The sequence below is a fragment of the Nuphar pumila genome, chromosome 12 (genome assembly GCF_984573655.1).
Source record: "Nuphar pumila chromosome 12, dmNupPumi1.hap1.1, whole genome shotgun sequence".
NCBI classification, from domain to species: Eukaryota; Viridiplantae; Streptophyta; class Magnoliopsida; order Nymphaeales; family Nymphaeaceae; genus Nuphar; species Nuphar pumila.
In genome coordinates this window covers 95,298,316-95,325,198 of record NC_143260.1, presented here as the reverse complement: position 1 = coordinate 95,325,198, position 26,883 = coordinate 95,298,316, and the positions used below count along the sequence as shown (strand labels likewise).

Here is a 26,883-nt window from a genome sequence, read left to right as displayed (position 1 = left end):
ACGCTCTTGGTGGTTGGGCATTGGACCTGGTACTAAGAGGCTAAGACATGCTCGCGCTGGCAGCGGGTTGTCTGTTGAAACAGGACCATAGATTAGTCCTAGAGTCAATTCACTTCCTTTAAAAAAAAATCCTGGATTTTTATAGGTGAATTTGGGGTCATTACAATCCTGAACCTTCAAAACTTCTCCCTTCTTCACCTCCAAACAGAAGCCACTCGAACACCCTCTCTCTTCTCAAATCTGCAGCCAATCCTATCACATTTTATTGCCTGACTGCTTCTCTGTTAAAGTGGAGGAAGATGAAAGAAAGGTTATTGTTGGCGCTTCAAACTACCTCCCTGCTCTGAAATAGAGAAAGCAAAACCCTAAAGTCATTTTTTTATTTTATAACGAGAACTCCCACAACTCAATTAGCCATGATTTTTGGGAATTTTTGGATACATTAGATCAAATGTGATAAACTAAGCTTGAGTGGATTTTATGAACTACATAAAATTCATCCAAAGAAGCTTATTTCTTTTATGCTACTGAGTATGAAGATTACTCCATAGGCATTAGAACATTGATGTGGGGGCCATCAATTCCATGATATGGGCTGAACAACAACCAAAGGGTGTGATTCCGGCAAGTTCCAACAGCTCTGGCCATTTTTTGATGGGTAGGAGGGTGGCCAATGAGTGAGTAGATGGAGGACAGATTTGGAAGGGTAGAATGGTTATTTATGTTCATTAATTAAAAATAAAGTTAAATGACTAAAAAAGCCTACTATCAAAATTGCAAAAAAGGTTACTTTTTCTTTATTTTGAGGGGCATATTATGTCTTAGAACTATTAATCATGAGTGGGACACAGATGAGATTGCCTCACTCCTCATAGACATGGGGTGACAAGGTCCGCAGGATGCAGACATAACAGAGGCTATCACCAGTAGCAAGCTTTCATCAGCTGGTAAACCCATGACCAAAGGTGCCCACCAACTGTTCAGTGGAGTGCTCAGCTAAAGCAAAGGAAGTGCTTCGGAAGACCGTGTAGATTCTGTCACTTTAGGCAACTCATTGAGTGTCATACGTAGCAGAATCAAGACAGTGATGGTATTAAAGAAGGGCAGCACATAATTGACTATGATCATTTGACAAAGGGGTGAAGCCAATAGAAATAATGAGCCCAAGGCTCAGCTGGAGTCCTCCATGCAGTAACTTTCTGAAGTGCCCAGCATTGAAAAGATTGCACAACAATACCATGTAGGGATCAATATAAGAGAGACCTCTAGCAGGAACATTTCAGCATACGGAATGGGCAATATAAGCAGATTATTGCCATGGCCATGGGGTGTCGACAGTTGCACACGTACATGCATGTATATCCCAGCGCGACACCATGTGCTTGCTTCTGCTGAGGTGTGTGTCGGGCCAATCAAGTTTGATGCAAGTAGAGATGTCAAAGTGGGTGTTGATTCATGCAGAGTTGCAGGCAGCCACTTGCTGTGCCTTAGCTACTCGCAACAAAAGGTCACATGTCGCTTGATGGTGTCAATGTACATTGAGGAAGGCTACACATTAGTTGAGAATAGTGGAAGTGAAAACTTGCAATTCCATCCTGATTGTGATCTCGAGGATGCCAGAGTGAATGTGTTGGCAATTTGTGCCAAGTTTGTGCACCCCTCCCAATGTGCACCATTGTGCAGTACCCTCTTGCCTAAACAATTTTTCCCCAGCAAACGACTCACCCTTGCGAGTCAGTTCAACATAGCAAGCACCCAAGCATATTGATTGCAACAGTCATGAGTACCACCCCTGATGTGCAATGCCAAACTAGTCACCTCCATCAATGTAATATTTGCGCGAATAGAGTGGATAGTGCCACTAAGGTGTTCCTGTATACTAAGCATGGTGCAGCAAAAGAATGGGAAAACAAGGTGCCATAAGGCGAAAATAGAGCATGTCATATCATGCTCCGCAAACACTTGACCTATCATACAAACAGCTTATCAAGGGAGGCATTGCACATATACAGGTTTACTTGAGCCACTTCTTATGAGGGGTCTCGACCTATTTGTGGATGTGGCACATTACATGAATGGCAATGCTGCAGGCATAGATGACCCCCAACGAGCAAGCTCAGCAAACCCCGAGCAGTTCAGAAGGACAATAGCCGACAAACCTCGTGTACCAACCAAGTGCAAGTTGGAAGCATACCTTCACCATGCTTCTCAAATGCTCAGCACTCATCACACTCTGTTGCAGCAGATCCCTCAACAGAAGTTGTCTCGGGTATGGGAGGAAGAGATGGAAAGACGAATGGGATTAGCTGGAAGATTTTGGCATTTGTTTTCTTCGCAAGGATGATTTCATTTGGAAAAGAGGGATTTGTTAATGCTGAATTCAAGATTTTTGTCTTTATCTGCATCTCTCATGACCCTTCTCTCTCTCTCTCTGTTTCTTTTGATGAGTTTTCTTTTCCTTTTTCCAATAAAATGGTTTTCAGAATTTCCTCCTTGAGTGGTATGTTCTTGTTTATGAATTGTTTTACTGTGTTAGCTTCTTTTCGCACTTGATTTTTCTTTTTTTTTAATGATAAACGGGCTTTGTTTTTTAATAAATGGTTGTTTTCTACTTTTCAGAATTTGCAAAGTAGTTGCTTCAAGAGTTTTTTTTTTTCAGAATTTTAATACATTGCTCTGTTTCACAACAGGACTTTCAGTAAAGACCTTAATGAACAAAACATGATGTTTTCATGAACAAACAGGGTTCAATGTACCTTGCAACTGAGCATATTGACGTTTGTTAATTCACCAGAACAAAAATAGAAGATCTGAAGAAGCATCTACTTATTAATGGATTGCGGTGGAGTCACTTTTTGCTTTCAAACCAGCAACGGAAGGTTCAATGAATCTGCATCAGACATATTGCAGGGGCACAATTCTCTGAAATATCTCCCTTTATGTTATTTTACAAGATGGTTCTATTATGGTAACTGCTATCTATGTTAAGTTAATATATGGAGAACAAAGTCATTTGGAAGTAGCCTGACAATCTAACATCTTCCATTGGTTATACCTGGTCTGTGGGGAGTGATTCCAAAATTCAAAGCTTTGCAACACCTGCTTCTAGAGGATTTTTGAAGGAAAAGTATGCACAGATTTTAGAGCACATTTGATCTGTCACTGGTGAAGACCATCTAAACGTTTTATTAATTATAGTTGCTTAGTTTCAATCTCTCATAGGAAACTCTGAAATTTCAACAAGTGATCCAGCATTCTCTGTTCATCTGCTAGATACGTTAATTATTCTAACTAATCATGCTATAGAGAACTAGTTTCCTTTTTTTATTGCTTGGCTCAGAATATGTAGGTGACAAATCATATTATGGACAAAGAAACCTTTTCAGAAGTTAAAGAAAAGTCCCTTATTCAAGGGGAAGGAATGTTGTTTAATGTCCGTGGTAGAAAATGTGAAGAATATGTGCACAATCTAGTAAGATCAATTATGGAGATAAAGGTTTCATCTGAACAAGTTACTTTACTCTTGCTCTCTAGTCACACACACACACACACACACACGTGTGCAGGAACAACAAACCCATAGTGAACTTGATAATGGCCTAATCTGAGAAAAATGATTGTGAAACAGAAATAATACCTGAGGTTTGCAAGTTGTCAAACATGACAGATCAAAATCAGTCAGAGATATGTGGCCATCACTTTGAAGTAAGATATTTTCAGGTTTTAGATCTCTATAAATTATACCTGCATTGAAAAAAAATGTGTAAATTATGGCAAAAGATGCAAGATTAAACCACAAAAACAGGACAACAGCATACAATCAAAAGGAAAATGACCATGAAGAAGACTGGCTTTGTTGAACAGTCCCTACATTAGCTCAGTCCACTAGCATTTTTCAGTTTCAAACTTTTATTGGTAAGAGCATCAATTATCAAGCATGATCTTGAACCGGATGAACTTTAGTCATTATTAGATAGTCTCTTTGTGCAGATAGTTTTTCTTTTTACTAAAGTTTTACTGTTGGCATGATATATTCATAGGACAATGACTCTAAAACCTAGTGATTTTGCACCATACAGTTGAGTATAACCACAAATAAATATATAAATTTACATTTTTATATATTTATATAAATATAATACATGCACAAGGAGAAGCCCGTAACAGTGGACGAGTATCGGACCAATATCTGATGCTGATCGCACGTGGGTCAACGGTGGATGTATTTGTTAAGTGAAAACAGGAATTAGCGGTGGTTGTCATGAAATGGGCAAAGTAATACAAGGGATTGCCTATTATGGTCATACAAGAACACAATAGCAAATGGCACAAGGACATCTTATGGAACAACACAAGATTACAACCACATAAGCCACTTATAGGCCAAACACAGGTAGAAGGTGAGAAACAGGTGCCTCTTACGAAGGTTGAGAAAAATAAGGCAATGGCTGCTTATGACAAGAAGTGGAAGGAATGGAGAATGAGGCATGCCAAGATTATGTCTTGATTCATTAGTAGTGTTGACATTAAGAAGTATTCAAGTCTTGTTAAATTTGAACATGCAAACAATGCATGAGATTATCTTAAGAGAATGTATTCTTTTAAAGATATTGCACATGTATGTAACTTACAAGACAAGATACCAAATATGACTCAAGGAAACAAAAGCATTAGAGAATACTATAATGGATTGTCCGAACTATGAGAAGGGTTTGATCTTCTTGAACCAAAGTGGCATTATCCGGAAGTCATAAAACTTTGCCAAAATCAAATAAATGCATAACATTCTTACCAATTCATTAATGGGTTGAGATCGGAGTTTGAATCCACCCAATCTGCCCATATTCACTGAGGGAAAGTTTCTTCAACAGAAGATACCATAAAAGAATCAAGTATGGAAGAAAATAAGCTTAAAAAGTGAATTTCTAAGAGTGATGATGACTCGATTCTAGCCGTATCTAGACCAAGAAACTATGTCCGTACCTACAAACCACCACATTATGGAAGGTCAAATGATGAAAAGCAAGGCAATGAGTACGAAAGAAAGAACGTTATTTGATACTATTGTCGTAAACTGAGACATGTGAAAACATATTAAATAAACCTTATGAGAACAAGGTTGCCTCTGTGTGACCTCCACAAGAGTCAAGTGATGTAAAAATTACACAAGATCCATCTATTGGAAACATATCCTTGACACAATTAGTGAAGGTTCTTCAACCTCTACTCAAAGGAGCATTATCATCAACTGGAGCTGCAGTCTCTTCCTTACGCTTCTCCGATCCAATTAAATTCATTTGGCTTTTTGACTCAGGTGTCTCTTTTTATATCTTCAATCTCTATTCAAAAGAGCATCATTATCAACTGGAGCCGCGGTCTCTTTCTTCGTTTTCTTCGAACCCGATAAATCTCTTTGGCATCTTGACTCAGGTGCCTCTTTTCATATGACACCAAATGGTGATATGTTATCCAAATGTCACAACTAAAGTGGATCAAATGTTTTTTAAATGTTGATGAAAATTCTCTTGAAATAAAAGGAATAGAAAATTTTTGAAAACATTTCTCAAAATTCAAAAAGATTTTCTATTCCAAAAATTAGATATATTCCTAAACTGAACTTAAATCTTTTTTTGTTCTCAATTATCTGACCATGGGTGTAATGTTTTCATCTCCTCTCGTGGTTGTCGAGTGCAGGATCGCCAGTGAGGGAAGTTGATTAGGGAAGGCCATAGATAAGGATGCTTGAACTACATGGATCTTTTGGAAATACTCAAGAATACATTTTATTGTAATGTTCAGAAATTAGATTTAGATTTATGACATAAGAAACTTGGTCATCCTAGTATATCCAAGATTCAGTATTTTCTAAAGATGAAAAACTTTTGTAATTCTAAAAATTTTACATGTGAAAATTGTATTCTTGGCAAATTGAAGAGATTATCATTTAAAGAAAGAACTTTTGTTTCTTCTCGACCACTTGAGTTAATACATTTGGATGTGTAGGACCCAACACCTGTTATATCAAAAGGTGGTTTTATATATTATGTAATTTTTACGAGGCACACTTAGATTTATTTTCTTAAGCACAACTCTAAAGATTTCCCACATTTTCAAATATTTTACAATTTCAAGAAAGAACTTTTGTTTCTTTCCGACCACTTGAGTTAATACATTCGGATGTATGGGGCACAAATCTGTTATATCAAAAGGTGGTTTTATATATTAAGTAATTTTTGTGGATAATTTTATGAGACACATGGATTTATTTCCTTAAACACAAATCCGAAGATTTCTCACATTTTTTAAATATTTCACAATTTGGTCAAAAACCAATTCAAGAATGATATTTTCATCTTTCGCATTGATTCAAGGGGAGAGTTTTTATCAAAAGAATTTAAAGAACACCTAGACTTATATGGTATCACACATCAAAAATCTTTTCCTTATACCCTTCAACAAAATGGTTTAGTTGAAAGGAAGAATAGGCATATTATAGAAACAACACGAACTTTGCTTACTATAAATCAAGTACCTGAAGAATTTTGGTCTAAAGCCTCATTAACTGCAGTTTATCTTATTAATAGAATGTCTTCTTTAAAAAATGTATCTCTTATTCTCAAATTACTCAAGATTGAAAGTTTTTTGGTGTAAATGTTTTGTTTTTACCGAAAAAATTACACTCTTTCTTCATGTTATTCCTTGTGTCTTTTTAGGATATGCAAATCATCAAAAAGGCTATAGATATTTTGACTTTAAAACTAAAAAGCTATATGTTCCAAGGAATGTGTTTTTTTAAGAAAACGAAAGTTTTTTTGAAATTGAGAAAACTAAGAAAATAAATGAGTTATTCTTTTATGTTGGATCTAATTCCAAAGATTGGTGATTGTGATATTGATGAATATCAGGAAGTTAAAAGTGATGTAATGAGTGAAGAACAATCTCATAAGGATTATTCAATATTCCAGGCGCGGTAATTTTGAACATCCATGTGCTCTTGAAAAGTATACCAATGATGAAAACCATGTAGAAAGACAAACTAGATGATCATCTAAAGTATCAAAAACACATAAAAAATTTATCCCATGAGTCCTTTTCACCTAAGTATTAAGCCTACATAGAATTAATACATTCCTATATAAAATCCTCCAACTATGTTATAGCAAAGAAACATCCTAAGTGGGTAGAAGCTATGTAAGTAGAATTAGATGCTTTAGAAAAGGCGAATACTTGGACTATTCAAGATATTACCCTAATAAATAAATCTATAGGTTGTCAATGGGTATATAAGGTTAAAACCAAGAGTGATGAAACTCTTGAAAGGTATAAAGCCAGATTAGTTGCCAAGGAATATTCCAAGAGTATGGAATAAATTATGAGGAAACTTGTGTTCCAATTGCTAGAATGTCTACGATCAGGACCTTAGTAGCCCTTGTAATGAGATATTGCGGAAATATAAAGAGTGCATACAAGCACTTACAACAATGAATAAAAGAGACAATATCACAAGTCCACAAAGGGACAATACAAGCACAAGCCTTTAAGAAGGCAACAATATAAAAAGCCTCTTATTGAGAAGAGAGAAAGCTCTCAAGAATAAGAAATATACAAGGGGTTCACCCCTATTTATACAAGAGGGAGAGGAGCAAAGGGATGGCCAAAAGGTCTCAAAAAGAGAGCCAAAAGGGGGCTCCCATAGAGTCGTTGGGAGCCCCCAACGGTCACATTTGTGACCGTTGGGGGCTCCAACGACTCTAAGGTTGGAGCCCCTTTTAACCCTCAAAAGAAATAAAAAAAGAAATAAAAAAATAAGAAAATAAAATTACATTTTATCAAAAAACGAAAATAGTTGTTTTCTAAAACAACTATGTGAAATTATAAAAATACCCCTATCGGGTATTGATGTAATATACAATATATATATATATTAGATACATTTTAACACCCCCCCTCAAACTTTACGGGGAAATGACGGAAAGTTTGCCAAGAAGAAACATGAAGCGAGGAGCCGGAAGAGCTTTAGTGAAGAAGTCCGCCAACTGATATTCTGAAGTGACATATGGAAGAGCAATGGTTCCTCGTAAGAATTCGTCACGAACATAGTGGCAATCCATTTCGATATGTTTTGTACGCTCATGAAAAGTATTATTGCTCGCATATAGATGGCACTCTTGTTGTCGCAACATAGTTTTGAGGCTTCGGTAATATCAACTCCCATGTCTTTAAGCAGACTGCGAAGCCATACAAGCTCTATTGTCGTGGTTGCCATAGCCCGGTACTCAGCTTCAGTGGATGATAGTGAAACTTTCTGCTACTTCTTGCATCGCCAGGCAATCAAAGAGTCCCCTAAAAAGACACAAAAATCAGTAGTTGAAACTCGATCATTGAGATTACCTCCCCAATCGGCATCAGTATAAGCAAGAAGATTCAAGGAAGAAGAGGAGGATAGAAATAGTCCTTTATTGATGGTATTCCGAATGTAGCGAATGATTCGGAGAACAACACTCATATGCACAGTTGTAGGAGCATGCTGAAATTGGCTAACTGAGTGAACCGCATGAGTGATATCTAGTCTGGTGATGGTTAAATAGGTAAGAGACCCAATGAGTTTTCTGTAAGATGTGGGATCTTCCAGAAGAACCCCATTCTCCAACCGTAATTTGGCATTAATAACCTCGGGAATCTCTACTTTCTTGTCATCAGAAATCCCAGACTTAGAACATATATCTGCAGCAAGCTTCATCTGTGACAAAATATATCCTCTAGAAGAATATGCAACTTCAATTCCAAGAAAATATCTGAGAAAACCTAAATCAGACATATCAAAATTATTTTTTAACATATTTTTAACAGCAATAATACTATTTTGATCATTCCCAGTGATAATCATATCATCAACATAAAGCAACAAAATTACGATACTAGAACCTGCATGTTTAACAAAAAGACCAGTGTCAGTATAACAAGAGTGAAATCCTAACTTTATCATGATATCACTGAAACGATCATACCAAGCCTTAGGAGCTTGTTTAAGACCATACAATGCCTTCAAAAGCCGAAGTGTTTGACCTTGCTTAATATTAATTCCGGGTGGCAGATCCATGTAAACTTCTTCACTTAAACTTCCATTTAAAAATGCATTTTTTACGTCAAGTTGATAAATAGGTCATTTTTTGGTTGATGCGACACCTATTAAGGTCCTAACACTGGTCATTCGAGCTACGAGAGCTAATGTTTCTTCATAATCAATGCCATATTCTTGGGAATATCCCTTAGCAACTAATCTAGCTTTATATCGTTCTAAGGAGCCATCGCTTTTAGTTTTAACTTTGAAGACCCAGCGACAACCAATAGGTTTTTTGTGTGAGGGTAGATTAACTATTTCCCAAGTATTGGCCTTTTTTAAAGCATTTAGTTCAACTTGCATTGCTTCAACCCAATGTGGTATAGATTTAGCTTGATTGTAGTGAGCCGGTTCAAAATAAGAATGTAGGGTTATTAAACATGCCCGATAGTTGGGGGTTAAGGAATCATAGGATATAAACCTATTTGGGGGTATTGATATTCTAGAAGAAAGACTAACTTGTGGTTCCTCAGTGGATTCAGAAATTTGAGAGTATTTTTCGAGGGCACTAATAGGATTTTCTTGATTTCTTCTTGAGTAAACATTTATATCACTATCATGAACATTTATATTTGGATCACTATCATTTGAGGGTGTTATGTCAAGAGGGGATACCTCACGTGTATCGTCTATGTTTTCAAGAAAATCTTCTTGTATGTCATCAATAAGATCATATAAGAATATATAATCAATTTCATTTGTTTCTTCTATTTTATCAAAACCGTTTTCTTCTTCTAGAAATGTTACATCTTTTAAAACATATAGTTTATCATTCTTAAAATCATAACATCTATACCCTTTATGATTTTCACCATATCCTAGAAAAACACATTCAATTGCTTTTGGAGATAACTTATCCCTTTTATGTAATAAGACAAAACATTTGCAACCAAAAATACGAAGACGATTGAAATCGGGTGAAAATTTAAAGAGTTTTTCATAGGGAGAAGCATTTTTTAACTTTGAAGAGGGTATTCTATTGATTAGATAGGTTGAGGTTAGAACGGCTTCGGCCCAAAACTTCTTTGGAATATTCCTAGAAACAAGTAATGTTCTAGCCAGTGTTGTTAAAAACGCGCCTCAAGGCGCAAAAAGCGCGCCTCGCCTCGAGGCGAGGCCCTTTTCGCCTTGAGGCGCACTTAAAAAGCGCAACAGCCTCAAGGCGTACGCCTCATGCGCCTTGAGGCGTACGCCTTGAGGCGAGGCGCGCCTCAAACTGAGGCGCACATTAAGAAATCGGATGGCCCGGACCCGAGATCGACCTGGATCCGGGCCCGTATTCTCGAAAGATCGAGAACCTGTCTTTAAAAAAGACAGACGCTTCGGGGCGAGGGAAAGCCCTCGCCCCTTCTCTCTCCACTCCGTCCCCTCTCGTCCCCCGCCACTGCTCGCCGCCGGCCACCGCTCGCCGCCAGCCACCACTCGCCGTCGGCCACCACTCTTCTACCTTCTTCTTTCCTTTGCTGAGAAGCCATCGGCGACCCGCCGGCCACCACTCGCCGCCGGCCACCACTCTTCCACCTTCTTTCCTCTGCTAAGAAGCCATCGGCGACCCGCCGGCCACCACTCGCCGCCGGCCACCACTCGCCATCGGCCAGCGACTCACCGCCACCGCCGTCCATTCCGGCGACCTCTGCGCATTCCGGTGACAGGTAAGATCTATGTGTTTTTTCCCAGCTTCTTCTTTTGTCATTTGTTCTTTGTGAAACCGTGTAACCAACGTTTATGGGGAACCCGGCTCCACTCATCCCTATATCATCCTCTGTGGTCATAACTCCCTCTGGGATCTCATTGGTACTAAGTTATTTTGATCAATCTGGCCCTATCGATGGGTTCAGCACGGTTGATTTAATAGAAATCAATCTTTTGATAGTGTTCTTTAACAAAAAAAAACATGATTTTCAATTTATTTTGACAGTGTTCTTTAACAAAAAAAACCATGTTTTTATTAATGGTTATTGATTTTTGAATCAGCAAAAAAGTCTTGAACATAAGTCGGATTCTGTCTATTCAAATGTCGATCTTCACTAAATGGATGATGTAGATCACATACACAGGGTCCAATTTGATGAAAACAACTTGCATCAGTGAGGTCCTAATTACATGTTAATCTCATATTTTTTCGTATTTATTTGAGATTTTTTATTTCGTGTTGGTTGGCGCTTCATCAATAAAGCATTTCTTATTTATTTATAATTTTAGATCATTTTTATAGTTTTTTTTAAGTTTAAAAAAAAAAAATTTTGAGGCTTACACTTTGCGCCTCGAGGCTTACGCCTCGCCTCGGATTTTGGTGGAGCGCCTCGCTACGCCTCAACGCTTTTAACAACACTGGTTCTAGCGGTTTCTATAATGTGCCTATGTTTCCTTTCCGCTAGGCCATTTTGTTGGGGAGTCCTAGGACATGACTTTTGATGGCAAATGCCATTTTGGGTCAAATAGTTTTGGAATTCGTGAGATAAGTATTCGCCACCGGAATCGGATCTTAAAATAGATATGTTATTTTGAAATTGATTTTGAACTTTTTTATGAAAATCTTTAAAGAAAGTAAATACTTCCGATTTATGACTAAGAAAATAAATCCAAACATACCGAGTAAAGTCATCAATAAACGTAACATAATATGAATAGCCCCCTTTAGACATAACCGGAGAAGGGCCCCAAACATCCGAATGCACAAATTCAAAAGGTCTTGATGAAAGAAAAGTTCAAGTTGGAAATGGAATAGACTTCATTTTTCCAAAAATGCAATTTTTGCAATTAATTTCTTTTTCCTTACAAAATTTGTTTCCAAAAGAAAAGAGATATATTTTGGAATAACTTGGATGACCAAGTCTTTTATGCCAAGTTTCCATGTTTTTTTCTTGGACATAAGAACAAAAATAATTTGTAGGGAGATCGAGATGGTCCATATAATAGAGGTTTCTCTTTCTATGGCCTTGCCCAATCCGCTTCTCGGACCGGAGATCCTGCACAAAGCAACCATTAGATGAGAAAGATATTTCACATCCATGGTCGGCAATTTGAGAAACCGAAAATAGGTTTAAATTTAGTTTGGGAACAACTCTTACTTTTGGAACACAAAAATTTTGAGAATCTTTAAAAGAGACAATACTTGAAATTTTTAAAAAGGTTCCATCGGCCGTAGAGACACAAGAGTCCTTTGAATCGGTGCAAACATCAATAAGTGCATTTTCATGAGGGGTCATATGAAAAGAAGCTCCGGAGTCAAGGATCCAAGAATACGTACCGGGTGATGATGTTGAGGCAATAGCCGCACCCGATGTGGAGGAAGAAACTTTTAGTATTTGTTGGAGAGCCATAGATATTTGTCCAAGAGTTTCTTTGATGTCATTGTTCTTACCTTCATCTTCTTTGGTGGTGGTTTCTTCAAGAGAAGTCACCTTAGGCTTGAAGATTCCAATAAGCTTTGGACAAGTGGGTTTAATGTGACCCGGCTCATTGCAATAATGACAAACAATCATTTTTCTTCCTCCATTGTAGTTTCCTTGTTTCCCAAAATGAGGAGGCTTATAGGTTTTAACATTGTTACCCAGTTTTGATACGGCAAGGACTTCATCAACATGCTTACTCATGCCAAGCCTTGTCTCCTCTTGAGTGATTTCGGCAATAGCATCCTCAATAGGAGGAAAAATAGATCTATGGAGAAGTGAGGATCTCACTTGCTCAAATTCGGGACGTAGCCCAAAAAGGAATTGAAACAATCGTTCTTGTTCCATTTGTTTTTGCCTTAAATCAATATCTTCCATAGAAACCCATTTTGGCTCCAAAAGAGTCAATTCATCCCATAGTGGGTTTAGGGCACTATAATAGTCTTGAATGCTAGAATCACCTTGCTTGGTGGTTCTAATCTTTTTTTGCAAGAAGTACGCTCTCGCAAGATCCTTTTGGGTATACATACTCTTCATAAAGGACCAAGCCTCATTGGCTCTACGAAATTTAGCTATATTAGCACATACCTTAAGCTCAACATTGTTCATAAACCACGCAAGGATTTTTGCGTGATTGCTTTCCCAATCTTCTACTTCTTTTTGATGATTTTCAATGGCCTTGAGGGGAGCATCTCCTTCAAGAGCCTTTTCTTGACCTTCTTCGTCCTTTGTAAGCATAAGCTTAGGTTCCGGAACGGTACCCATGACAAAACCCCAAAGCTTCTTTCCTTTGAGATTATTTTTCATTGCCGATGCCCACATCATATAATTCTTTCCATTGAGCTTGAAAGATAGGTCAATCTTTGCCTCCATGATGTTGCCAAGAAGTGAGAAGATATCCACTAAATATGAGATACACAAACCACACATTTCCTTCAAGAATCGAGTGGCTCTGATACCATGTAATGAGATATTGCGGAAATATAAAGAGTGCATACAAGCACTTACAACAATGAATAAAAGAGACAATATCACAAGTCCACAAAGGGACAATACAAGCACAAGCCTTTAAGAAGGCAACAATATAAAAAGCCTCTTATTGAGAAGAGAGAAAGCTCTCAAGAATAAAAAATATACAAGGGGTTCACCCCTATTTATACAAGAGGGAGAGGAGCAAAGGGATGGCCAAAAGGCCTCAAAAGGAGAGCCAAAAGGGGGCTCCCATAGAGTCGTTGGGAGCCCCCAACGGTCACATTTGTAACCGTTGGGGGCTCCAACGACTCTAAGGTTGGAGCCCCTTTTAACCCTCAAAAGAAATAAAAAAAGAAATAAAAAAATAAGAAAATAAAATTACATCTTATCAAAAAACGAAAATAGTTGTTTTCTAAAACAACTATGTGAAATTACAAAAATACCCCTATCGGGTATTGATGTAATATACAGTATATATATATTAGATATATTTTAACAACCCTTACCTCTGTGAAGAGATTGTAAGAAAATAAGCGAAAATACAAATAACAAGTGATAACACTTGAAGGTCCAATAATGGACAATAAATCACAAGCACATAAAGTGCAAATATACAAACCCACTAAGGAAAAATCACAAACACATAAAGTGCAGATACATAAACCCACAAAGGGGTAATGCCAAAAGGCTAAAAAGAAACAATTTTATTAAAAGAGTGAGAGAACTCTACAACCATAATGTAAGGGGGTTCACCCGTTTATACACAAAGTAAAAAAGAGAGAAAGGGAGAATTGGGGCTCCCCACAAAGGAGTCATTGGGGAGCCCCAACGGTCATAAATATGACCGTTGGGGACCCTAACGACTCCCTTTGTGGTGTCCCCAATGATCCAAAAGGGAAAATAAAAGAAAAGAAAAAAATAAAAATAAAGAAAGGAAAACCTAAAAATAAGTTGTGTTAAACCAACTTATATTACATGTGAAAAAACCAAAATACCCCTATCGGGTATTTTGGTTAAAACAGAAATATATATATATATATATATATATATATAATGCATGTATATATATTTTTAACACGCCCCCTCAAACTTTACAGGGAAATGACGGAAAGTTTGGAAATACGAAAGGGAGAACTCCAAATCTTCAAGAGTCTTCAATGAAAATTGCTATCTTTTTAACATATCAAAGAACTTTGCAAATGTCAGTCTTCAATTGTCTTTAATGGTGATCATCCCCATGCAGCTTTATTGACTATCTCCCTGAAGTGTCAAAGGTACTCTTTCATCTCATCTTTAAGAACCTGTGGAACAAACCAAAGAGCCCAAAGTATATAAGAAAAATATCTTTGCCGAATATAATTTAAAAATAAGAATATTTCAAACAAGATATATTGAATCAATTCATTTTTCAAGAAACAATAACATTGATTAAGAGAAAATTTGATTATTAAAGAACATATGATTCATCAAAAAGAGATAAAACAATGATACATAAAAAATATTCTACGCATTTCAATCAAGCATCATGTGAAAATATCGTTAAGAGAATCAAGCTCAAAGACAACTTGATAAAATCACTATAATCTTAAAGAAAGATATGTGCACAAAGGCACAAGAAATTGCCCACAAAGGAGAAAACATGCATAAAGGAATAGAAAAAAATTCTTTATTGAAAGAGAGTAAACATCACAAAAGATTTAGAAAAAGCTAATTAACTTCATGCATACAATTATGTGAAACCATATATGCATCATGCACTTAAAGCATTTTTAATGCACATAAAACGACAATAAAAGAATAAAAATGCATATAACAAGCATGAATATAACAAATCCAGTTTTTTTAGTTATGAATCAATCGTCCCTATCATAACAATACACAAGTGTTTATGTAAGGGACATACTTACAACACCCTCAAGGGGATACAAAAAGACTCATAATATAAAGATTATGCGAAAATGCTTGAAGTCTTTATCTCTAAACATCTTTCACAAAAGATTTAGAAGTTTCAAAGAGAGATTTTAAAAGACTTATATAAGGAAGGAGAAATGAAATTTGCAAATCAATACCAATTTGTAAAAAATTACATTCTCACAAATATCAAGAAGTGATTTTTTGCAAATCTCAACAATGCAATGCAAGATGCATGAAATTATTTTAATCAATCATTTAAATAACTTTTGAGAAAGATTAAAAATTCTCAAACATTTAAATGAGTAAATTAGTGCATCGGTTTAACCATCACAAGCAATCACCTCCTAGTCCTCCAAACCTTAAATATCAAGTGTATCAATGACTAGACCAAGAGCATAAACAACATGTCACTAAAGGGCCATAGATACACACGAAGGTGTGTAAAAACACCTCTTGTTTACATTTAATGACACTTGAAACGAGTGTATCAGCGACTAGAACAAGAGCACAAAGCCAACAATGGGCTAGAAATCACAGACGAAAATATGAATAAATATCTCTTGTCTACATATAGTGACACTCAAAATCAAGTGTATTAGCGACTAGAACAAGAGTACAAAGTCAACAATGAGCTAAAAGTCTCACACAAAGATGTGAATAACCATCTCTTGTAAACATATAATGACACTTAAAAATAAGTGTATCAGTGACTAGAGCAAGAGTACAAAGCCAACAAATGGCTAAAAATCACACACGAAAGTGTAAATAAACATCTCTTGTCTACATATAATGACACTTAGATAATAGGCATAAAAAGAAAAAGACAACCGAGGTAAGAAGGCTTATAATAGAAACACATTAATGCAATCAATATCAATTTTAACCACATTTTGAAACACCATGGTTTCAAAAAATAGATAGCCATCACAGATAAACATAATTAAAAGCATCCATAATAAAGTCAATGGCCAAAGAACAAACGAGTGATACAACACACTCACAATCAGAGCACATAACTGTCAGTTAGAGTCAAACTACAAGTTGACAATCTAAAATGACATAACATGAGGTGCACATAACTCACCCCAACAAACATCTCTGATTCAATAATAACATGCCCAAGAAGATTGATGAATCATATAAAAGTCTATGATGGACAACACAGATGCCATAAGAAGGCAATAAAAACTCATGAAAATCATTTTTCAAACAAAATACCGATTTGAAAAGCAAAGTTTCAAATCAAATTTAATAATGGTAGATGGAAAACTTGGACTCATATGCTTATGTAATTATAAGCATTGTACCATGTAATGAAATAGTGGTCTTCCATAAAAGCACTTGAATCTCTCAAAAGAGTGTCTATTAAAGACACTTCAAACAAAGCCCATAAAAGGGTATAAATAGAAGAACACAAAAATGGAATAATAAATCTTTAGTAATAACCAAAATGCTTAAGAAGCATTGATAACATAAGCAAGTTATATAAGGAGCTAACTTGATCTAGTTCATAAAAGGAACAGATGTAAAAAAAACTTCAATAAATAAGATGAAATCTCAGAATGAATGTAGTGCAATCATGTCCTACAATATGTCTCATGACAATTTTTACAATTTTCAATAAGCAAATAAGAATCATACTTATTATAAGAAATTCTTCAAAAATAGTTCATGAATACATCAATCAAGAAGTAAGTGTAATAAGGCATGTCACATGCAAAGAATCCAATGACTCTCAAAGAGAAGATAAAAACAATATATATGATTTTGAAAAAGACTAATTAGATTTAACTCACAAGTCCATTATGAGACAATCAATGCCATTAAAGAGAACCAAAGCATATGCATAGATACCAAAAGAACCATACAAAAAACCAAGTGCATTCTCATAAAGAGACTAAGAAGACTCATGTATATGCAATAATTAAAGCCACATATCTCATACAAAAGACATGCTTACGAACAAATTTAAGCATATAAGCAAGTGATAAATTTAAAGCATTAAAGTCATTATATATAATTTTACATTTTAAGTATACAATGAGTCAAGGTTTTAAAAATGAACACGCAAGGCGTGAGGTCAACAATATAATCATAAGTTCAAAACACCTAAAGTCATTACTATTGTTATACACACAAGTTCAAGTAAGACTATACTTTGTGAAATTCAACATCATTATCAAATTATTTTAAGATATGAACATAATTGACGAACCATATAAGGTCAATAATACATTATATATATATATTAAAGCAAGTTTTGAAAAATTTTAAGATTCAAACGTGATACATATATCTAGTTTTCTTAAGATGAGCAAAAAATGATAAGAAAACAAGTTCAATGATGATTACAATATCATTTAAAAATTTCAAAGCATAAATTTTGTTTTTATTTTTAATTTAAAAAATAAGACAGAAATATATATATATATATATATAATTATATATATAACGATAAAGAAAATAAGTTATACATATAGATACGTATAACGATAATGAAAATAAATGTTTTTCTTATGCGTAATGCATGAGCTAAATAACACAAGGAATACTTAAAAAATGTAAAATACATACCGAGTAAATCCAAGGAGAAGAGAAGAAAGGAAAGGTAACGAATACTTCACCACCTTCGAAAAATTTTGAATGACACATTTCCCGATGCACCAAAAGAATAGCTTGATTACAACCGGGCTCTGATACCATGTGAGAAAATAGGCGAAAATACAAATAACAAGTGATAACACTTGAAGGTCCAATAATAGACAAGAAATTACAAGCACATAAAGTGTAAATACACAAACCCACTAAGGGAAAATCACAAGCACATAAAGTGCAAATTCATAAACCCACAAAGGGGTAATGCCAAAAGGCTAAAAAGAAACAATTTCATTAAGAGAGTGTGAGAACTCTACAACCATAATGTGAGAGGGTTCACCCCTTTATATACAAAGTAAAAGGGAGAGAGCCCAACGGTCATATTTATGACAGTTGGGGACCCCAACGACTCCCTTTGTGGGGTCTCCAATGATCCAAAAGGGAAAATAAAATAAAAGAAAAAATTAAAAATAAAGGAAAACCTAAAAATAAGTTGTGTTAAACCAACTTATATTATATATGAAAAAACCAAAATACCCCTATCAAGTATTTCTGGATAAAACAAATATATATATAATGCATGTATATATATTTTTAATAGAGATAACCTATATCTCAAATGGATGTTAAGAATGTTCTTCTTAATGAAAACTTGGTTGAAGAAGTTTACATGGGAACACCACCTAACATAGTTATTCCTAAAGGAAAGGCTCTTCATTTAGATAAAGCCATGTATAGCCTTAAACAAGCTTCAAAGGCTTGATATAATAGGTTTAGTCAAGTTATGTTTGATGTTGGATTTCAATCTTGTCTAACAAACATTGTTTTATTTGTTATGATTTCTGATATAGGTATTATTATACTTCTCTACATGGATGATATAATCATAACTGGAAGTGATAAGTAGGGAGTTGAACACATTAAAAAGCTTTTAAAAACATATTTTGAAATGATTGATTTGGAGTTTTTTTTAAAAAAAAATAGTATAGAAGTTGCTTATTCTTCTAGAGGTTATCTGCTGACTCAATCTAAATTTGCTTTAAATATTGTTGTCAGGTCTGGTATCTCAGATGATAAGGTTGACACTCCTAAAGTTGTCAATGTCAAAATAAAGATTGATAATGAGAAACCACAGAATCTAACATCATACAAACAACTTATTGGGGCACTGACATATCTCTCAATTATGAGACCTGACATTGATCATGCAGTTCACACAACAAGCCAGTTTCAATATACTCCCACCACTATTCATATGAGAGTAGTTTTGTGTATTATTAGATATATCAAAACTTCTATTTTTTGAGGATTTTTCTTGTTTGCTTCTTCATCCTTATATTTAATTGCTTATATTGATGTTGACTATGGAGGTGATCCAAATAACCGACACTCAACCATTGGTTTTTGTGTGTTTTTAGGTGACTCGTTGATTTCTTGGAGGTACAAAAAGCAACAAAAAGTTTCTCTCTTCAACTGAATAAGAATATTGTGTCATGGCTACAACCACTATAGAGGTAATCTAGCTAAAGAGATTGTTGGCTGACATGGGCGTTTAGAGCAAAAGAGCATTATTATTGTGTTGTGACAACAAAAGTTTCATCTACATTGCCAGCAACCGGACCTTCTACGAATGAACTAAACACATTGAGATGGATTGTTACTATATATGAGAGGAATTCTTACACGACACTATTGATCTTCCCTATGTTACTTCAGAATATCAATTAATATATTTCTTCACCAAACCTCTCACTTCTTCTAGATTTCACTTTCTCTTGGATAAACTTTCGATTATCCAACTGTAAGTTTGAGGAGGAGTGCTAAAAATGTAAATGTACGTATATATATTTATATATATAGTCATATGTAATGCTTCTTACATATGTTGAGATAAATAAAATATTATTTTTTATCTCTTGTTCCCCTTTAGTGGGTGTTTGTGACTGAACCCTTTTGTGGTTCTTTAAGTAATCATTTTGGTATTTTGGTGGAACTCTCTTGAGTGTATACTTTTGGTGATTTAGTGAACATCTTTGAAGGAACTCATTTGCTTACATATATATCATAGTCACTTGTATCGTTAAAGGTAATTTCTCGGCATGGGTATTTCTCTAAGAGATTTTCAAAAGTTGATAAATCTCGAAAATATCTCGAGAGTTTAAAAATTTGAAAAAAATATAAATAACAACAAAAAACCTAAGAAAATAATAAGTTTTGTATTATTTTTATTTTCAAAAATATAAAGAAACATGTTCTAAAGGTTTTTAAAATATAAAAGAAACAAAAAAATAGGAAATGCAAACTTAAAGAAAAAAACTCAAAAATATCGCGATAATATCTCGATATAATTGCAATATTTTTTATTTGTCAATATTTTAAAAATATCATGATATATTCCCGACATTATCAGCAAGCTTGAAATTGCTGATAATATCACGATATATTCAAAATATAGGCGATATTGGTGACAACGATATATATATATATATATATATATATATATATATGTGGGGAGAGAAATAGAGAAAATTAATTAAGTAAAAAAGTAAAAGAATTATTTAAAAAAAAAGCGAGACATTTTTTGTTCTCTCTCTCCTGTATGTGGCACCATAAATTCATCAAAATTGTAAAAGAGAAGAGTTAATTCTAATGGGACTGAGTGAGACTAGACTATAGTAACAAAGAGAGAGAACACCATATGTACCGTAAAAAGGCATACCGACATTCTAGTGGAGTTAGGACCCAATAAAATACATGGAGAAAATAGGGGTTAAACAAGGTTGACACAAAATGTTCGACATCGGCATTTCATCCCTAAGACATTCAAAAGTGTTAGACACGCGATCCCGAGTGTCCATTTTTTCTTAGACACTTTTATGTTGAAAAATGAAGCATCTATGAAGTGTTTAGGAATGTCGGTGTTGGTGTCCAAATATTCAAGGGTTGGACATTGACACGTTGGCCCTCTAGAAGTGTCAAGGTAACATAGCCCTCCATGTATGAGGGGGGAAATGGAAAGGTTCTTGCCTTTGTAATTAATGGAGAGCTCCTAACCCTCTTCACCTCATCAATATGAGATTATTCCTACCATGAGGCTTTGTTCATGCATGGTGTATGAGAAAGGCAAAGCTTTTCTTTTTATAGAAGTATTCCTATTTAGTGCTCTCTCTCATATAAATGCCAAGAAGGAACATGATAAGGTTTTCTTGTCATAAAAGTTAAGGTGGATTAGTCCCACATCAAGTGGGAAAGAACCCGTCCAAAAAGTATAAATAGGGGGCATCCTTCTTTTTTTACACGACCCATGAGTTCAATTTCAGGCTGGTCTTGGGCAGTCTCTTCAATCTCAAGCCCGAGTAATTTCAGGCCTAGCCCGACCCAATAATTATCAGATTGGGCTTTCATCGGCCATAAATTTTATCAGGTCTCTCAGGTCCTAACAGGTTGCAAATCGGGCTGGCTTGAGATGTCCGACCTATATATAATATATCTCCTTCCTCACACAACACACTTGTGCCAATGTAGTGCAGCAAGGGTGTGATGTGGCATCCAACATGACAGGATGCAAGTCAACACATGTTGGATGTGGTCAACCTACACCCGCCTTTTTTGGCACAATTTTGGACTTGGACAATGAGTCCAAACTTGACCAAGTTTTCTTAAAAGAATAATTATAAGAGGTTTTTTTGGAGTCCCTCCCACCACCACCCCCAACAAACCATTTGACTTACCTTGGCTACACCAGTACACCTTACATACGCAAACTTCAATTCTGCTCAGCGGCTCCCCCTGGGCAAACCTCTAGTGTGCAGCTCCCCATGGGTGAACCTCGAATCCAACTGAATCTAAGTTTGGGCTCTGTGAAATAGGTCACCTGAATCTGAACCAAATCCAATGTTTCAAGTAAAAGGTATAAAGAATTAAGATTTTCTCAAGCGTAGTTTGATCCATATCCAGATCTGAACTCGATACTAGCAACTGAAAGCAAAGCAGGGTCCAGACTCCGGACCCTCTTGAGGCTGGTGACAGTGTCAACCCATTGACGCCCTAAATATTCTCAATAATATGGATTGAATTATGAAGAGATTTTCAACTATGTTGTCAAAATAGTGAGTGTGAGGATTATACTTTATTTATCATTGGTAGATTACTAGTTTTTAAGCAAACTAAATGTAAAGAATGCCTTCTTTCATGGAGTTTTGGAAAAACAGTTTTACATGAAAGAACCACCAAGATTCTATGCATCAAGTCAATCCCAAAGAGTTTGTAAGTTAAAAGATCAATTTGTGGGTTTTAAACAAGCCTCAAGGATGTGACAACAATGCAATAAAAGAGTATGGCTTTGTAAAGGTAACTGTAGATAACTCTTTATTTATTCTAGAGACATGCATAGTCATCGAAATTCTGTGATGGATCACATGGTACATACGAAAAGTTCAGTTAGTCTTATAACAGAGTTGAAACTATTCCTACATGAAACATTTAAAATGAAGAACGTAGGTTTACTTTGCTACATCTTTGAAACTGAAATTCATACAGCTTGGTCTTGTTTCAATTCATGGTTTCTTCTATCTATAAAAGAAGGTCAACAAGCAACTCTCTTTGACACCATCTACAAGAAAGGTGAGGTCATCTTTTTCCTGCACTCCGAAATGTCTTTAGACTATTTTTCATCTTGAAAGGCTTCTTGAGAATGTATGCAAGGTGCAGATTAAATTCTAGGTGTAGTTGGGGAATTTTAATTTATTTTACATAAAGGATGGCTAGGAGTATGTTCTATGCCACTAAATTTCCTCAAAGGTACTTAGAAAAATATTACTGCAGAATATATATATATATATTTATATATGGTGGTTCTGTACCATGATACCATACGGTGGTACACACTCGTGTTTGCATATATATATATATATATATATAGAGAGAGAGAGAGAGAGAGCTTCTATTGTAGTATTGTACCACCATTGCTTATGGTGGTACACTTGATTTAGATAGATCTAAGCCCCAAAAGCAAAATCTAACCATTGGATCATGTTTAGCACATTCTATTTATTATTTTCATGTGTTAAAGTTGATTCAAGTATGATATTTTATACCAATTGTAAACCACCCTTATTTTCATGAATTGTGAGCCGTTGATTTTCACCGTCTCAAAAATAAAATCGTATGGTGTCTTAAACATGATAAAACCTTCTAATATACTAGATAAACCATGCTAATCCCATCTATATGGTTAGATTTATCAATGGGGAAAATATATGGTGGTGTCGTACCATGATATCTTATGCTGGTACACATTCTTGTTTGCATACATCCAACCACCAAAAGGCTACATGCTGACCTTCTACCCTGGCTAATGAGACAGATTCCACCCACTTGGTGAAATACTCAATAGCAGATAAGATGTAGCGATGACCATTGGATGCATGTGGATGAATGAGACATAGGACATCGAACGTCCACATGGAACATGGCCATAAAAACACAATAGAGTACAATGTAGATGACTGTGTATGAATGGCATTACCATGCTTTTGACACTTCTCGTGCGGATCAGCAGCAGATGTATTTTTTTTAAGTGAAAACAAGAATTAGCGGCAGTCGTGACCACCACTAATTATCGTTTTTCCCCCCAGACATGTAGCGGCGGTTGTGACCACCGCTAATTGTCGCGGATTAACGCTGGACATGTGTTCGACGCGCATCAAGCATTAAGGTCGTCCACTCTTACAGGTTTTCCTATATATATATATATATAGATATATATATATAGATATATATAGGGAAATGGAAACCTATAAGATGGGAAAGGTGATAAATGAAACATGATATTGGATTTCCAGTGCTTTTTCGAAATTCTGATCATAAATATGTGATCTATATGCTTGGTTTCATATAAATCACTTCTTGAAGTGTTTGATTCCGATGCATGGATAGGTTTTTCTAAGGTTTCAAAAATCAGTGGCCAACAATTTTCATAAATTTTCAAGGCTCCAAATACCATTTTTTCCATCCAAAATGCATGATCCAAGTGTCTATTTCTAGTCAATCAACCATGCTGAACACATCTATGGGGTCAAAATTTTGAAAAAAACACTGAAAATCCATTAGCTTGTTTCATTTAGCACCGTGCCCATTTTATAGGTTTCCATTTCCCTATATATATATATATAAAATCATTTTGAAAGGCCATGAAAATATATGCAAGGTTTATTTGTTTTAAGAGATGAATGACTGAGTAAAATAAAAAATGGTAGAACTATGTAGAAACTTTCACAGCCTTTAAGCTGGCAACAAGCAGTGAATGTGAACATAGAAAAAAAAAATCTACAAATGAAACTAAATATCAACCTGACAACCCAACTTGTTTAATGAAATCAAGTTATGAAAGTGATTATTATGATTCTTCAGGCTGCTCTTAACTTCTTACCTTGACAATGAAGGTACTCCAATGCAACAACAACTTCAGCAGCATAAAATCTGCAGGTATGGCCCTAAATATCAGTTTCATTCAGCAATTATGCCAGATAGAAAGTTTGAAAATAATGCATGTTGTACCCAGTCATTTTTTAAAAGTGTAGGAGCATAAGTCCTTCAATATGCTCCAAGAAGATTTGTTATGTACAGATTTGTCTTATAGCGAATTAGATTAAAGCTCATTTTATCATTTAAATCCAGATTCATATAGTCATCAGTACTCTGCTGCAATGACAAAGCTCAGGCAACATATTTACTTATGAAACAATCAAAGTTAAGATGGATTTAAGTAACCATTTTACCTTGCAGCATCTTCCTTGAGAACCTTCATAGGTTGTTGATCCAATAGCATAAACAGCTCTCCGCCAGAGCAGTAATCAGTTATAAGACAAACGTGAGTCTTAGTCTGCAAAGCAAGTGAAGAGAAACGAATGTTATAGGTTACGAGGCTTCATAGTTGGAGGTAAACACCAAATGTATAATCAAATGCAACATATTCCAAAGAACGATGTAACTTAAACATATAAAGCTAAAATTCTACACCTATGAATAAAAGCAATGCACAAAGAAATCATAAAAATACAAGAGAAGAGGGAAAGAACTTCATATGTCAAAATAAAAACAAAATTTTCAGATTAATGAACGTTGTGTGCATGCTATCAGTTTTGTGATAATATCAGCAAAGATGCTCCTTGGAGAATTAAAAAATAAGTGGTTTTCATACTTGAGGTTTCTTAATTTAATAATAATTGAAAATTTATAAAAAATAATAACTGAAATCCTTGGAAAATATTCATGATATTAATGTGATATTTTCAGTTTAGAAACTTTTTTTATTTATCAAGATAGTTTGAAATGTTTCTTTTTTGAAACAAGCTTTAATCACAGAAAAACAAAAGGATTATAAAGATATCAGATGTATATGAATACTTAACCTAATTAAAATAAGTTTATAAAAGTCATCATTATCATTACCAAGCCTTATGCCAATTACATGCCATCAGCCTTTCAAGACTTGTTTCTCCGTTCCTATCTAGAGCTAAAACTTTGGCCACCCCATATTCTTTTGTATCTCCTCTTATACAATGTCGATCCAGGTCTTCATTGATCCTCCACAATTTTTAGAACCTCTTACTTGCATCATGTCAACCTTTTTTACTAGTGTTGTAATAGGTCATCACACAACATGATCAAACAATCTCAAACAACACTTTAAATTTTTTTTCTTCATTAGCACTCTAACATTGAATTCTAACAAATACAACCTACTACTTAAATAACATAGAAAACCAGACCAGCTTGATCAATAAAACAGAAAATATGCCATTGTATATGAAAAGTAAGTCTTCAAGATGCGGGTTTCTACATCCTTTAGCACAATAGAGAGAGAGAGAGAGAGAGGAAGTCGAGGAAGAAATGGTCAGTTCAATACCCACGACCACCTTGTTCTTTTAGTAAGTTGTCAATAGATAGGCAAAAAAGAAAATTATGCCCCTTCAGGATGTAGCATTTTAGTTACATCTACAAAAACAACAACGATCAAATACACATGGAAAAGTCAACTAAAGGTGGACAGTAATTCCTTCTTTCAATTTTCCCTTCAAGTTGGGGCAAATACATCCGTCATATGCAACTTGCTCACCAGCTCCATGTGTCTTGCCTTGTCGATTGCCTTTCTAAAGATATCACCTAGTTTGTCTTGAGTCCTCGCATGTAGAATCTTCAACATCTCATTATCAATTTTCTCCTGAATGAAATGACAATCTACACCAATGTGGTTTGTTCATTCAAGATGCATTAAATGAGCAGCAATGTGTATGGCAGAGTTATTATCACAATAAAGTATCACAGATGGAGCAACCTCAAAACCCATCTCACTTAAAATAGATATTGACCATATCCCCTCACGCACCTAGAGTCATAGCTGGATTTTGTGCTTGAATAAAAGACCATATTTTGCATCTTTCTCCTTAAAGAGACAAGATTAACTCCTACAAAGGCACAATACTTGGAGGTGGACCTCTTATCATCTAAAGATCTGGCCTAATAGAAATCTATGTATAACTCCATATTGCAATGGTCGTTATTGGTGAGAATTACCTTCAGAGAGTCCAAGTATTTTAACCCTCTAAATGCAAGTCACATGGTTGCCTAACGCACCCTGCGGGTGTGTGTGTGGCAGGACACCAGTCTCACCGCATTTGGTGCAGTTAACACATCTCAAGTGCAGTCAACTCACACCCGAGATTATGTGTCCAAAAATGGACTCGGTCAACAATGATCGAGTCCATTTATGACCTTTTTTAGTATTAAAAAAGTAAAAAAAAAACAAAAAGGGGGGTTAGGGCATTGACTTAGTCCATTTTGTCATTTTTTTTATATTAAAAAAGTAAAACAAACAAAAACAAAAAG

General features: G+C 35.3%; 1 protein-coding gene across 2 annotated transcripts in view; it reads right to left on the bottom strand.

The window, feature by feature from the left end:
- LOC149821225 (phototropin-1A-like) overlaps positions 1-26,883 on the bottom strand; it is a 93,825-nt gene that overhangs the window by 10,074 nt on the left and 56,868 nt on the right. For both annotated transcript variants that reach the window (XM_089983126.1, XM_089983125.1), the window contains 3 exons: positions 24,774-24,877; positions 24,425-24,474; positions 3,638-3,744 (listed from right to left, as the gene is read on the bottom strand). In XM_089983126.1, the coding sequence (XP_089839252.1) occupies positions 3,638-3,744; positions 24,425-24,474; positions 24,774-24,877 (261 nt within the window). The remainder of the gene's footprint in view (positions 1-3,637; positions 3,745-24,424; positions 24,475-24,773; positions 24,878-26,883) is intronic.